The sequence below is a fragment of the Xiphophorus hellerii genome, chromosome 20 (genome assembly GCF_003331165.1).
Source record: "Xiphophorus hellerii strain 12219 chromosome 20, Xiphophorus_hellerii-4.1, whole genome shotgun sequence".
In the NCBI taxonomy this organism is placed as follows: Eukaryota; Metazoa; Chordata; class Actinopteri; order Cyprinodontiformes; family Poeciliidae; genus Xiphophorus; species Xiphophorus hellerii.
Window position 1 is genome coordinate 24,884,984 of NC_045691.1, and position 15,342 is coordinate 24,900,325.

At 39.1% G+C, this 15,342-nt stretch overlaps 1 protein-coding gene across 1 annotated transcript; it reads left to right on the plus strand.

Annotated features, from left to right (window-relative positions):
• The first annotated feature begins 72 nt into the window (after positions 1-72).
• LOC116710581 (retinol dehydrogenase 12) lies at positions 73-14,713 on the plus strand. The gene is made up of 6 exons (XM_032549718.1): positions 73-345; positions 6,512-6,751; positions 8,482-8,571; positions 8,701-8,889; positions 10,635-10,744; positions 14,382-14,713. The coding sequence occupies exons 1-6, from the start codon at positions 189-191 to the stop codon at positions 14,559-14,561; spliced, it is 966 nt and encodes a 321-aa protein (XP_032405609.1). The 5' UTR covers positions 73-188; the 3' UTR covers positions 14,562-14,713.
• The last annotated feature ends 629 nt before the right edge of the window (positions 14,714-15,342 follow it).

Genomic DNA, 15,342 nt, shown 5'->3' on the forward strand with positions numbered 1-15,342 from the left:
TGCCTCATTAAATGTCCAACCAGCATATATCATTACGCTGTCTACTCATTTGGGCACTCCTCCTCTTCCTCCTCCTCCTCCTCCTCCTCATTTGACCAGGAATGCAGAGAATACGCTCCTGAACGTAAAAGCCGCTGCAGCGTTCCTCCTCTTACTTTCTGTCAACAAGATCTCCTCTGACTGGAAATATGTTTTTCACGGACATATTCTGCCATCCTCTCTGGGCTGCCTTGTCCGCACTGCTGGCCCTCGTTGTGCGCTTGCAGCGCAGAGCCATCTGGGACCCGCAAGCCTGCTCCGTGCGGCTCAGGGGGAAGACTGCCATAGTAACAGGGGCCAATACAGGTTGGTTCACTTCTTACGATGACTCCTAACGCGGGACTTTTTGGCTATATTTACTTATTATCTCTGTGAATCTCGTAACAATGTGCAGTGCGTGCTTTGATTTGTTCTGTTGATAATGTGGTGGCTATTTTTAATGTCTGCATCAGACATTCAACAAGTGCTCGCCGGGAATTTTGGATTTATTCCTCACTTCATAAGCTCACCATTGCCACTTCATTTTTAATTTCTTTGAGGGAGGTCGCAGCACCACATGCTACTGTCCAGCCTGCTGCTGAAAGCCTGGCATGTGGGAGCTCAGTCAGTTAGTCATAAATGTGCAGAATAGGCACTACTTCATGTAAACATTAAAAGAAAAAGTAGAGTACCGAGGTAAATTATTAACAAATTTGGTTTTTACAGATCAGTGTGGCGCCATTATGCATTGACCCACAATTTAAATGATAAAAGCTAAACACGAGGTTTTGAAACAAATGTTCCACTTTTTTTTTTTTAAGCAATCGCTCTGTTATTGTTAATATTATTATAGGCTTGTAAATTAGTTTGCAATCCTGGAGGGCCACTCCCCTGCAACTTTTAGATGTGCCTCTGCTGCACCACACCTGAACAGATTAATTAGGTCATTAGCAAGGCTCTGGAAAACTGATCTACACAAGGAGGAGGTAATTTAGCCATTTCATTCCAGTGTTTTGTACCTGTGGCACATCTAAAAACTGCAGGACAGCGGCCCTCGAGGGCTGGAGTTTGACACCCCTGATTCATTGTGTGGTCAGTCTGATACACATTTTATTGTATTTAGAAAAGACAACATTGCTCTTCATCTAAACAGCTTGAATACAGTTAGTGAAAGGTATACCACTGATGGGTGAACAGATATCAACACAGACATAAAGGTTTAAATTTTCTCTTGGACTATTATTTTTTTAGTTTAATTCCTAAAATTGGGTTACATGCACAGATGCAGCAGTCTAAGCTGTCACTCATTCTAAAATAATTTTGCAGACTTAAACTTTGGTGTAATTTCACTATTGAAGGTAGAACTGGGGAGACAGAGCACAGGTTGGGACTACGCTGCATTGACCTAATCAGTACTTAATCATCTGACTGTCTTTACACAGTGAGACTCAATTACAGGCAGTTTAAAGTTACAGGTGGTTTGCAGATATGACCTAAATACATTGCATACAACTTGAAATTAAATTCAGCCTTTTCAAAATGCTCTCTCTCCAAAATATTCATCCAAAAGCTCAGGTTGAATGAAAATGTACTCTTCCCCATCATTTGTATGTCTTTGTAGATTTTTAACTTGGCAATGTGATTTTACACTGGCAGATGTGGTGGAAATAGAGGGAGAACTAGTATCTCCAACACTAGTGCTGGACAATAAAACAATTTCAATCCTGGAGGGCCACTCTGTTTCTGTTTACCGAGAAACAGACAATAAGCAGCAATGATAAAGTCAGGCTTCTAAATTTAAAATTCAAGACAGACAATGTAACCAAACATTCAATATGCTGGGGCATCATTATTTAAGCTTTTGTACAAGATGGAAAATAGATAGCAGTAGTGTCAATTTAGTTTGCATCGTTTCCTGGTTGTACTCAAACATATTTTCAGTTTTAAATTTGTAAATCAACATATTTCTAGTTTAGAAAGTGTCAATCCACAGAGTCTTGCGATGCCAAAGAGGGATTTAGTGTTGTTAGTTATCATCTAGGTTTTTAATTTATTTTAACTTGTTCATTAGAACTACATTCTATCTTAGAAAATAGACTTTTAATTTGAAATCACTCTGTGAAAGATATAGTCATAATTTTACCAAGCTTCCCGGAAAAGGTTCCCCCAGAACAAGTTGTATTTAAAAATAAACGTGGTAGAAAGGAGCCAGACTAGTTTTAGTTTATTTTGTTTAGGCCTTTTTGAATATGATTTTTCAGGGGCGAATGACTGCCGAATAGATTTGTGCTTGAGAAATGTTTTGTGTTGAAACAAGAATTTTTGTTTGGGGTTTCGCTATAGCTTAGCCACAGCGGCGCTAATGCTAATGTCAAACTTGCAACTAAGCAAAGCTTCCTCATCCAGCTTTAGTTATCAAAGCAAAGGTTTACATGTAACCTCAAAATAGATTTTATAAATGTCTAAATTTATCGCTAATGCCTCTAGCACAAACTAGTTCTGTCATGTTTGGTGAAATAGACCCAGGGGAAGAGAGACAGAGATGTCGGGTGGATGTTTAATAAAAATAATGATGAAAAACATACAAACAGCCAGATGGACACAAAAAGCAGAAATAAAACTGTAGCCAGAAACACAAGGAGCAGCATAATGGGCGGACTAAACAGGAATAAACTGGATTTAACAGGATTAAATTGGGAGATAATGGAAGGAACCAGCAAGGAGTTGTTAAGTTGCACAAAATTCGAGACCAAACTTCAGCATTAGGAGAGAACAAACACAGCTTTAATTAACATTTGCAAATGGAGAAAACATACAAAGCTCACATCTTAGTGAGAATCGGATGAGTTCTGACTTGGGGCTGAAAGTCCCCTCATCTACATAGGATACATCACACATTACGTAGCCACACCCCTGGCTCAAGTGTCAGGCAAAAATCTATAAGTTACTTATCTGTGAGTTTCAGTTGAGCAGGGTTGCATACACATTCACAGCTCAACTTTGGCCATATTTTCTGTGTTTCTTGTGGATAAGACACCTTTTAGGTTTATCTAAAGAAACATAGTAGATAACTCTACTTTTTTTCTGTGTCCAAATAGGCGTTTCTCCAAAAAGGCCTCTCTGCGGATGGCTAAACAGATACTAGTAACTGAACTTCTACAAAATAGGCTTATCACCGTAGCCATGTCTAACATTTCTAACCGCTGAACACCCTGTTCTTCACTTATTTGCGGAGGGTCAGAAGAGCAAATGTCCTGCTGAGTTGCAACTGAGTGCAAACCTTTAATAAAAACATCATAAAGTGTACATTCGAAATTAATTAAATATTGTTAATTAATTTTTCCTTCACAGAGTGAAAGTAGTAGAAGTGTTTAAGTACTGGGAGAGTGAGCGTCGGAACAAATGACCTGGGCTGATTAGCTAACTGATTTGTTTGCTGCACGGAGCAGTGAATGAAAATAAACCCCAAAACTACACAAGTTCCTGACAAATTATTTTTTTATATACTGAAACAAAGATGACCAAATAGAGCTTAATCATTAGAAAAAAATACCGAATTAAACTTTTACTATGAATGAAGTAAATTTTAAAAACACTGACTGCAAGACCTTTAGCTGGAGCTGTTTCAACTTAGTAAAATAAGCATCATTTATGTTTATTTATCAAACTGGTATTCAATCAAGGCACTACAGATGATTTCCACATCATAATCTGTTTAATGGAGATGTTTTATATGAGTAATTGAAGGCAAATGAAAAGATGAGGTAAACTTTTCTATTCTTAGTAAAATACAACCTTCTGACCTGGGCGTGCCGTGGTGGCGTAAGGGATAGCACGACCCATGTTTGGAGGCCTTGAGTCACGGGTTTGACTCCTGGACCCGACGACATTTGCCACATGTCTTCCTACTTTCATATAAGGGACACTAGAGCCCACAAAAGACCCCCTGGATGGGGTTAAAAAAATACAACTTTCTGACCTTACAAGGATTTTTTTTGTTTGTTTGTTAAAATACATCAGCACAAGCATGTGCTGATATATTTTAACCTTTATAAGACTGAATCAACACTGCACAATTTTAGAGTACTTTACTCTAAAAGGGCCTTTTGATCAGAGGCTAGATTAGGATGTCATGGTTCAAGCGTATTTTTGGAAGCTATCCTTTGTCCAGACGGCTAATCCAGATTTTTATCTTACAGCTAACTAGTGAACTCATATCTGGTTCCATGTACTTCAAAAATTACATTTATTGCTTATAAAGTAAAAATCGCTTTCCTCTATGAGTCACTATTTCTTTTAACTGTCCCAGTCACACATAGCAACACCGTGTCACTGATGATCTGCAGTATTGCTTTTCTGTTCTTTTTTTAATGTTCTTTATATTGTCCAAATGACCAATATATTGCCTTGTCCTCTAAGCAAATATACTTAATGATGTTAACAGTACATCTCATCAAGAAAACAGGGTTCATTCATCCACAAAGCATGCGGCTAAAAATTCAGCCTTCTCCCTCTCTGCTGCCTTTGAGCTGCGTTGCACATTTCACATAGTTGGCACAGGAATCTTATTTGATCTCGATAAACATTGGGCTGTTTGCCTCTTGGGTAAAGTCCTATAATCAGAGAGAGACCACGATTACAGGAAGATTAAAAGAGAAAAATGTGTAGGGTTTTTAAAGGCCAGTCTCACTGTGTTGGAGCAGATTGGATTTAAGATTTGGGGGGAAACGAACAGGCTGGCTTACATGCCAATACAATGCCTCGCAAATGTGTAACTTTGCAACATTTTGTCCAGATACAACCACAAATTTCAATTGTATTTTAGGAGATGTTATGAGATAGACCAACACAAAGTAGTGCAGTACTGCGAAGTGGAAACAACCAGAAACAGGTTTTCAGATTATTTAAATATCAAAATTGCGCCATGCATTCCTATTCAGCCCCCCAGACAATACTTTGTTTAAAAAAAAAAGAAAAAAAATTTCTTCAAATACTGTCAAAAGTATTTTGGAGTATGACTTTACCAGCAAAAATTAATATTTTGCTAACGCTTTGCAAATTAGCCCAAGCTTTTCGAGACTGGATAGAGGAATGTCTGTGAATATCAGTTTCCAGTTGTGGCCTCAGGTACTCAACTGGATTTAGGTTACGACATTAACTGGGCCATTAAAACACATGACTATGCTTTGTTCCACATTGCTTCATGGTAGGCCTGGCTGTATGTTAAGGTTAATTGCTATGATGAAAGGTGAACCTCTGCGCCCTTCCCAAGTTCACCCACTCGTAATGCCGTTAAGCCAGTGGGACACATGGTGCTGCGAAATATTTATTTAGGAATTGGAATTTTTCAGTTTGAATACTTAAAATGCAGAGAAATGTGTGATTATTAGTTTGTGTGGCTACCAACCGTTAGAACCAATGCAAATAGCAAATCCTGCTGTTTTCAGACTCACAGAGAAAGCAGATGCGTTGGGTGGACTGTCATTGTCAGCTCCAACGTCTGAAGGTGTCGTCAGCTCCATCCATATTCCTACCAAATCTGACCACCATCACCGTTCATGCTGAAAAAAGACTCCTCAAAGCATGACTCTATCATTAGTTTCAACTCTCTGGTTCTGTTCCAGGCATCTGTCTACATATTTTTGCCTCAGCTTGACTGGGACTCCCTAGAGATAACGTGTGTAACTGGGATAGTGTGGGCTAGCTGAAAGACTATTCTTGTCTAGCCAAAGCGCATTCTTTCAAAGTTTTTCTTTCCTTTGCCTGGAATGTAGCAACTCCAACGAGACTTCTTATATCTTCTTCCCTTTAATCAGTTCTTCTTGCCACTCTAGAGGCCAGATCGGTGGAGATCACGGCTGACCGCTGTCCTGTTGGTAGATTATTCAGCACGAGTTGTTTTCTGCAGCTCTGCCAGAATAACTATGGGCCTCAGGTTCTGATGGATGGTCGTGTCTTTGTATTTTTTCATTTTATAATGATGGGGGTCAGATGTTCAGAGCTTGGGATACTGATTTAGCCCAACGCTGCTTTCGACTCTACCACAACTTTCTCTCATCTCATCGTGTTCCTCTGTCTTCATGTTGCTGTTTGTTCACTATTGTTCTCCAACTTAAAAGCCCTTTGCAAAAACACTAAAAAAACACTGGAATTAAATTACCGGTACACAAAAAGACTATTTTCTGCTCTACTAACAATCTGACTATAAAAGTGAAGACAAATCTACAAACACTGTATTGTTTTCCTTTCGCTTCACGGTATATGTTCAACTTTGTCATGCAAAATCTCTTAAAAATTTTAAGAAATGTAGTAAATGTTGTCGAACAGACATCTTTTCTTGAATGTTTTTTTTATAGTATTGAGGTTTTTCTACCTACAACAAACTGAAATATGTTTTTAGACAGCGGCTTATTTGTTGTTCTTCATCATCTGACCTTTATGTGACTGTGACAGGTTAAATATGTCTGCGTTCTTCTTTTCTTTACTCGGACAGGCATTGGGAAGTTCATCGCCTTGGACTTTGCACGGCGTGGGGCGCGGGTAATCCTAGCATGCCGAAGCGAGCCCCGTGGCACAGCCGCCCTTAATGAAATTAAGCAGGCTACAGGAAACGCAGACATCCACCTGCGCATTGTGGACCTCTCCTCCATGGACTCGGTCAGAGCGTTCGCAAAGAGGATTCTCGAGGAGGAGAAAGCACTGCACATACTCGTGAACAATGCGGCCGTATCAGGTGACACAAACGTACAATTGAAAATGCTCGCCACTGTACAAGCGAAGCCCGTGTTTACTCCTGCCGGATTCCTCAGTCCCAGTCCGGCAGCAGACTTTAACATTTGTAAATGTAAACCAACCCTTAGCAAAAGCAAGCTAGCCTCTGCTTCACTTGAGTTAGGCTTGTCTGTAAAGCAAAGAGTTGAGGACTAACTGGAACATGAACTCCCCCAGCCCCCAAAGAGCCTCCTGCTTGTTAAACACCATCTGTTAGGCATATGACAGCAGAAAATATGCCGTTCCAAAGGCATTCCAAAAAAAGAGAAAGCCTGACCCTCACTTTTTTGAGAATAAATAAACCCACTCTGTGACAGCTATTTCTTTTTGTTTCAACTTGGCATTACAGAGTAACAGATAATTTTTTTTTTTCTGGTTAACAAGTGATGAGAGCGACTAAAGTAGCTCTCTGTGTCACAACCTTGTGATGAGCGGCAGAGTTTAATGCTTTTCTTTTTATCCACAGCATTCAGTTTGGCATTTTCTTACTGAATGACGAGCTGTGAGCGAGGCTGGAGTTCGGAAATGTTTATTGGCAGCTGCAGGAAATCTCACTGAAACTTATATTCAGTGTTAACAGAGGTTAAAAACAGAAAGAGCACTACGCACACACACACACACGACAAAATGATTAAATCAAGCAAGAAGACAGATAAGGCGAGTAATTACTGGCAAAACAAGTTTGATGAGTTAAAGAAATCCATCAGTTAGACTGGATTACGATGCAGTCATGATTAGATTATCATGGAAACACTGACTGTATGTATATGTTATACTGAGAAAGGCAGCATGATTAAATAAAATGCAGAATTATTCTGAAGTTAGGGTCATACATAAACATAATGTTAGTATCTTGGGTTGTTTTGGTGTTTTGATTGTCATTATGTTCCTTGGTTTTGCATTTCGATTACACGAGTCACTTTTCTACTCTAGCGGTTTTGGTTTACTATGTTTATTTATTCCTTATGTCTAGTTATATGTTACTCTTCTCCTGGGGAAATCTTCCTATTTTCCCTGTTGTGTGCTCTCCATCACCCCTTGTGCCATTTTTTCTCTCGCTCTCTCCTCAACCTGCAACCTGTTAACCAATCAGCCTGGTCTATTGTTTAAAAGTTCACACTACCTGTATTTATTCACCTCTCTCTGTCTCTTAATTTCTTCTTGCTGGTTCGTCCCGTCAGATCCTGTTAAATCTCATTAACACGATCTGATGTATTTCCTGTGACTTCTCTGTTCTCCCTACTGGCTTTTGGTTCCTGGTTTTTGTGTTTTTGTTTTGCTCTGGCTCCCTGTGCTCCCTGCATTTTTTTTATTTATTTTTTTTAAGTTTGTCAGTCATGTTTTTTCGGTAAACATTCTTCATTTACTCGATGCCTCTGCCTTTGGGTGCTAAATCACCACAAGCAGCAACAACATGACAAGATAAAATAAAAGATAAAACAAGATAAAATATTACGTTGTAAAAAGCAGTATTTCTAAAACATGTAGCGGTACTTTTCACGATTAATAATAACAAATATATGAACTACAAACAAACTCAAGTAAAATTTGCTAAAACTGAGCTAAAAAAAGCAATTTATCAGGGATGATGAATATGATGGATATTTCTTAAAACAGTATAATATAATAAATGTATGAGTAAAACTTGATTTTTTTTTTCTCTGCACTTATCTTTACATCTGTTGATGGCAGGTTTGCCCAGACAGATGACCAAAGACGGGTTTGAGGCTTCCTTTGCCACCAACCATTTAGGACCATTTCTGCTCACGAATCTGCTGCTGGGTAAGGCCTGCATGTTTTCTCTGTAACGGCATCATGGATACTGACTAATATTACACAGTTCATTTCCAGTGATTTGATCTCTCTTACATCATCCGAAACCTCTGCGTGTCCTGCGTCTTTTCTCTCCAGACCTCGTAAAGCGCTCGGCTCCGGCACGTATTGTCACCGTCAGTTCGCTGAACCACAAGAGGGGCAAAGTGGACTTCTCTCACTTTCATGGCCAGAACCTCGTGTACTGCATGGATCAAGTCTACAATCACACCAAGCTGCATAACATCATCTGCACCAATGAGCTGGCACAAAGGTTACAGGGCACAGGTAAGGTTAAGTCCAATAAGGAGATGACAATGTTACTAGCAGCGACGCAGCGATCCACTTTTCTCACACACTGATCCAGATATCTGAGGTTCAGTATCGGCCAACACCGATCCGATACAGAAAAACAGCACTGAATTCACTCAGAATATTTCTTTTTTTAAAAGACACTCATAAATGCACCAGTAATGTACACTTAAATATACCAACAGCTTCACAAGAAGTAGATGTAAAAAAAAAATTTTTTTAAATCCAACTTTAATTTGTTCAGTCAGTGCAATTAGGAGTAAAACAGCCAACGTAAAATGAATAAATAACAAACAAAAACAACAGGTTGACTACCTTGATCAATCATAAAACTCAAAACCTTCTTTCAAATGGTTCAGAAAGTGCAATTGGAAATTCTAAATATAATGTAAAATAATTCATAGAGCTAGACTGCATAGATCTGCCCTTGCACTTTGTCACCAATACCCAATCTAGAGCCTTTTTCAATATCGGGACTGGTAGAGATATTAGTATCTGATCGGTGCATCTCTACTTGCTACTAATTTACTTGGAAATACAGAAAATTCTAGTTTAATACTTTAGCTTGAAATCACAATCTCAGTGTTTTACATTTTAAAAATTGACAGACACGTAGTGGGATTAGCTCAAAAGATTTTCCCACTTTCCTTTCTCTGCTTGCTCAAAATTGGCTGACATTATGCAGGAGGTCAGACTCCCGAACGTGGCCCCCTTCCTCATCTGAGATAAATCTTATGGAGAACTTTCCGGCCCTTCCTAAACGACAGTGAAGGAAAACAGTGCAACTGTCTCCGAACAGCGTCTGGTAGGTCATGGTTGCTACTAAACAAAAACCGTCAACAAATCAAGAAGCTCACTCCAGGAAGTGAAGGCATGCAACTGTGATTAGAAAAAGCTTTTCAGTTTTTTTATAGTTCTCACTTTAACGTACACAAATGAAGAGCTGGCATTTTGTTATTTAGGTGCATATTTAGTCTGGACACTAATAATGGTTGTTGGTGAAGAAGGAGTTCAGTGAGCAAGAAGAGAAGAATGATGGTTTAGTGCCATATGGAGACCTAAGATAAACAAAGGTGGAGAAAAAACAAGATTTTGGCCTGTAGTTTTTGTGTGTTTTAAAAATTGGGGTAATTCCAGGGTGTATGTACTGTACACTCACCAGGTCCAATGGATTCTATATTATTTAGAAGTGGATCATCCCAACTCTCAGTTCCTTCATATTTCTGCTCATTTCCTGGTGTCTCATCACAAGCTGAGTGTTTTTCAATCAAACTTCTAGTAGCAGCGCACAGCGTAGAAAGAACATTTGGGAGGCTGTTCCAGGGAACCGACCGTTTTAAATTAGCTGTACCATTTCATAAGAAGCGTACATGAAACAGTATATTCAGTCAGAAGTACATATGTGACTAACAACAACTGTCATTTCTCTACAACTTGCTAAATGACATTTAAGTAAACATTCACATGGGATTGGCTATTTGTTACGCTTGCATCTTTAATTTTGACCCTGTGAGAATCAGAGGAAATTCACAAGGACTTCAGACTTGTGCAAGCTATTTCAGTTTCAAAAACTTGCATTATTCTCTACATTTGTTAATCCCCGAAAGAAAAATTGTTCATCTTTAAGAAACAAAAATGAATGTATTCTTATCAACTCTTACCTTATTACAAATTTGTAGTGGTCCAAGTCATTTTTTATGTTTTCTCTTATGTCCCGGCAGGTGTCACAGCCAACTCCGTCCACCCCGGCGTTGTCATGACGGAGGTGATGCGACACTATCCGTTCTGGGTCCGTTACCCTTTTAACCTCATCGGTTTTTTCTTTTTTAAGGTAAGAGCGTTGTTTATTGCTTCCATGCACAGTAACTCGCGCAAAGGGTTTTAAAAACATTAAACCGCTGCTTATTGTTCAAGTCTCATCCTGTTACATCAGGGTCTCGTAATCTGAGACACGGGTCTGGTTTAGTGCATGTGCAAAGATGGAGTCAATCCAAAATACACACATGAAATGAAAAGCATGGGGTTCCATCTTTTGAAATATGTCCCGTTGTAATTACATCCAGATCACATCTTCAAAAGCGCGCACACATTTATTTGAGCATATTTTGTTTCTTACAAACATTTTGAAATCGTTGTGAAGATGCGATCGGCGTCTGCCTGAAAACTCGGAAAGTAAAGGTCGCACATGGGATATCTGGAACGAATCAAGTTCAAGGGCAGCAGCCAATAATCAGAGAGAGCAAAGCTGAACTTTGACCGGCTGTAAAATTGCACAATGGATGGATGATGTTTGCACAAAGGAAACTTAGCAGAAAAGTAGAAACAGGCAAGAAGAAAAGTGGAGAACATGAAGAGTGTAAATAAATGGGCTATTTACTCTGAGGTTATCCGCAGAGCAGCAGAACAGATTTTCTTAAAAAAATCAACTCAGCTTTGTAAAAGTCTATGAGACCCACTGAATAATCCTTCTTCAAAGAACACAGACTGTCGTCCTTTACGACTCCTGTTGTTGTAAATGACTTTATATAAATCTCTGACCAAGGCGTCAGGATAAGAAACAGTGAAGAAATTTTTTTTATTTCTTTCAGGTTTTTTTTGTTGTTTTTTTTACAATTTAGATGCAAAATTAAGACATTTTTGGTTTTCATTTTTTAACTTTAAAATTCATAGGTGAAATATCTCATTTACTCTTTGTTTTGCAGTTCTTTCAATTTCTCTAATTTCTTTTAAGTTGCAACTGGAAACTTCAAAGAGTATATGCCTTTTTTTTTTTTTTTTTTTAATAAATCTGACATTTTTATTCCCTGCATTTTACTCTGATGTTTTTACTCGTCTCGCCTGTTTTGTTTTTCAGCTTTAAAACTTTCACATCTTTTTTTCTCGCCTCACAATTTCACACTAGCTCCTGGCAGCCTGCAGCGTAAACCCTAATGCTTGGACAGTTTAGCGGCAGACAAAAATCTGCAGCTGGTATAAAGTTTTTCCAGATGGACATGAGCTGGATAACTCAAGGAGAAAGTGTACAAAAAAAAAAACACTTAATCCCAGTAGCTTCAGTGGAGTCTAACAAGCAAAACACGCAACCTGGATTTTCTAAGAAACAGCTGTAACGAAGGACGTTTAGTCATATTTTTTTAAAGAAACCTCATAATGTGAACTATATCATGGACGTTAAACAAGCTGGGTTGGAAATAAACATCTTAGCTTTCAAATGTTGCTGTATTTCTTCAGTGTGTTCAAGGTTTTCTTCTAAATTATGAGGTGCTAACAGAAGACTTACAACATCATCTACTCCCTCTTAGTATTTCTGCTCATCGTATTTTTTCTCTAACCCATGTTGTAAATCTGCTATTGTAAATCTAATTTTGAAATGAAAATACATCTTTAGTTTTCTGGGGGTTTGTTGTTCTACTTTCTGTTTTATGGGTTATGCATGCTAGTGTAGCAATGATTATTTGGTGTTTAGTGAGGTTTAAATCAAATGGAGCAAAAAACAAACATTTTTTTGTGTTTTCACTTATTGTGGGCAAAATAATTTGAAGCTGTCCTCTTCTGTTGCAGCCTCAGCTTCTTAAAGTAAGAGTTTTGACTCTTGCTTACAAAAATGCTCCAGTCACACCACAGTGGTTTGCGTCTGGGCGTGAGTTGAACTTCAACTGACTGGTTGCTTTGTTTTTGAACAAGTCTGTTGTGAATTAGCGAATCAGTTCGGGGTTTCCTGCTTGGTGACACAACTTCAGCTTCAGATGTTTTCACTTTTAGAATGCTTTGATTCACTCACCTCTGCAGACGGGAAAAAAATGTTTCATTTCTTATATATCGCATGTGATTCCCGTATTGGTCCTCATCAGCTATAAATCCTGGAGAAAAAAAAACATCAGAAAATCTGCAAAAAGCTTTTCTGCGATTATAAGAAATGCTTCCTTGCTTAAATGCCATTAAAGGTTTTACATTTTATTATTGGGAAGGGTGTACATCATTTTTGACATGCTACCTTTTATTAAAATGCGCTAAAGATTATTTTTTCTTTAAGAAATGTCTGCATCAATTTCAATTGAAAATAAACTTGATAGAATGAAAATAATTGTACATCTAAACCTGAGAGGGGTACGCGTGATTTCGGGCCTAATGCTAAGTGTGGAAGAAATGGATCAATACAAATCTGAGAAGATATAAATTTTATCTCTGAAGAATAAATGCTATTATCACAATTATTTTATAACAAAGATCTAAGAAATGTTTTATTTAACATTTTAGGCAGCATATCTATAATTGTGATTCATTTTTTCCCCCCCCAATAAGATTTACACATAGCAAATCTTTTCACTGTCTGTATATTGTTGTGATTTTGCTCGGGAAAGGGAAGACTTTATGTTGTTTGTTTGTTTGTTTGTTTTAGTTACAGTTAAAAAAAAAAGATGTTTAGTCTTGCGTTTAAAAATGCAAAAACAAAAAAGTAGTAAAAGCAGTGGTCTTGAATAAAGTCATTCTTTTATGGATCTGGATGTACTCAGTGTGAAGCTGCGAAAGGAAATTGCCTTTTTTTTTCCTCAACTCTAAAGGTTCATGGTTGGAACTATTCAGAAAGTCATCTGGGTTGACAAAAAGTCAACTTCTGTTTGGAGAGAAGTTAGCCACCATCATATTTTACTGCGGGTGTGGTATTCTTTCAGTGGCCTGCAGGTAGCAAATGGTTTAAGTTTTGTTTCCTCCAAGCCTTTCACAAGTTTTGGATTTTTTGTTTGTTTGTTTGTTTATTATTATTAGTTTGTTTTTCCCAGACATATGAAACTGACGAGTCTCAGGCAGGTTCTTAGCTTCAGGTTTACAGCAGTATATGTAATGTTCCTGTTGACCCTTATTTTCTTCAATTACTGGTGACTAACTGCCTTTGCATGTTGCGTAATGTCCCTTAAAACCTTGCAAATAGTAAATGTCAGGGAAATTTATCCAGAACAGCTTAACTTTAGTTCAGGTTCATTGGATTATCGATGGAAACTCAAGAAGACTGAAAGCTGAAACCGAATGTATGTCAACAAAGTATTAGTGTCATAATCCCACACACTTGTGCCACCAGGTTATTATGTTCCTTTCTTAGTTTTTCTTTATCTCACAAAAAAAAAAACTGGTGCTTTTAGGGGCTTCAACAGCTTGGAGAGCCACTAATTTTTTAAGGTAGTTTTTACAATGCTGAGAAATCACTCAGTTGTCTGGGAACACAGCCAAAGTAAAACAAGCTCATTCTGAGACCATCCTATTTATTTATTACAGATAAATAGGATAGGAGCTTCAGAAAGCTACACTTTCTGCTCTTTGGTCTGTCGATTTGCAACATGGCGGAGATTTCACCAAACTTCCTGGCTGCATATTCACACCTGTCGCTTCTCAGAAATCTACCTGCAGAGGTGGGGGGGGTTGTTTGCTGCACATGGACACTAACGCTCTGCCGTCATTGTCTCCCTCCACAGTCACCAGAAGAGGGCGCTGTCAGCCCGATCTACTGCGCAGTGTCCGAGGAGCTGGAAGGGGTGACCGGGAAGTACTTTGACAGCGACTGCGCCCTGGTGCTTCCTGCCCCTTTAGCTCGAGATGCCGCGCTCGCCGTGAAGGACTTTGAGTTCTGCGAGAAGCTGACCTCAAAGCTCTAGAAGCAGCTGCCTGACAAGGACTGAGACCCAGACAAACAAAAGTGAGATAAAGTGGGTCAGCTGGAACCTTTTCGCACAGTTTATCCATTATTTCCTGCCAAATGAACCGCAATGATTGCCTTATTAATACGTTAAATGGCCCAGGTTTTCCACGGGGTTACCTTCTTGTGCCTTGAAACCTTTGGCACATTTTCGCAACACGTCTCTCAAGAATTACTCCAGAACCTCCAACGCATGACGCAATCACTTCCCTTTTATTGTTTGATTCATTTAGACACAGCGAAACATTCATAGCATTCAGTGCTTTTTCTGAACAATTTACACAACTTTCCTCCCTCCGGCGCCCGTGGCCTCGCTATTTGTCTGCAGGGACACAGATTTAAGAGAGGAAGGCGGTCACGTTAACACTTTTCCAATCAAGAAAAAACAAGATGGCGCCAGTTACCTTTCTGACTGCGCTCCACTATTTCCTGGATGAGCTCTTCGAACCCCGGAGCCACGTGATCCACCTGTCTGGGTGAAAGACGAACAGCTACCTCCAACGTCTTGTCCTGGAAACGACGCGCACACACACACACACACACAAAATGTTATAAAATAACTGACGTTTTTCACTCGGACGTTGAGGACGACGCGGGCCGCGTGCTCACAGGATTTCCGTCGTGCTCCGTCAGAGGAGCCTGCTGGACGGTGATCTCTTCGAGCTGGCCGTCCTCTAACCGAGCCTCCATGTCTTTCTTACCGTTCTGCTGCTGACGCACAAGGGCACCAAGAATAAATT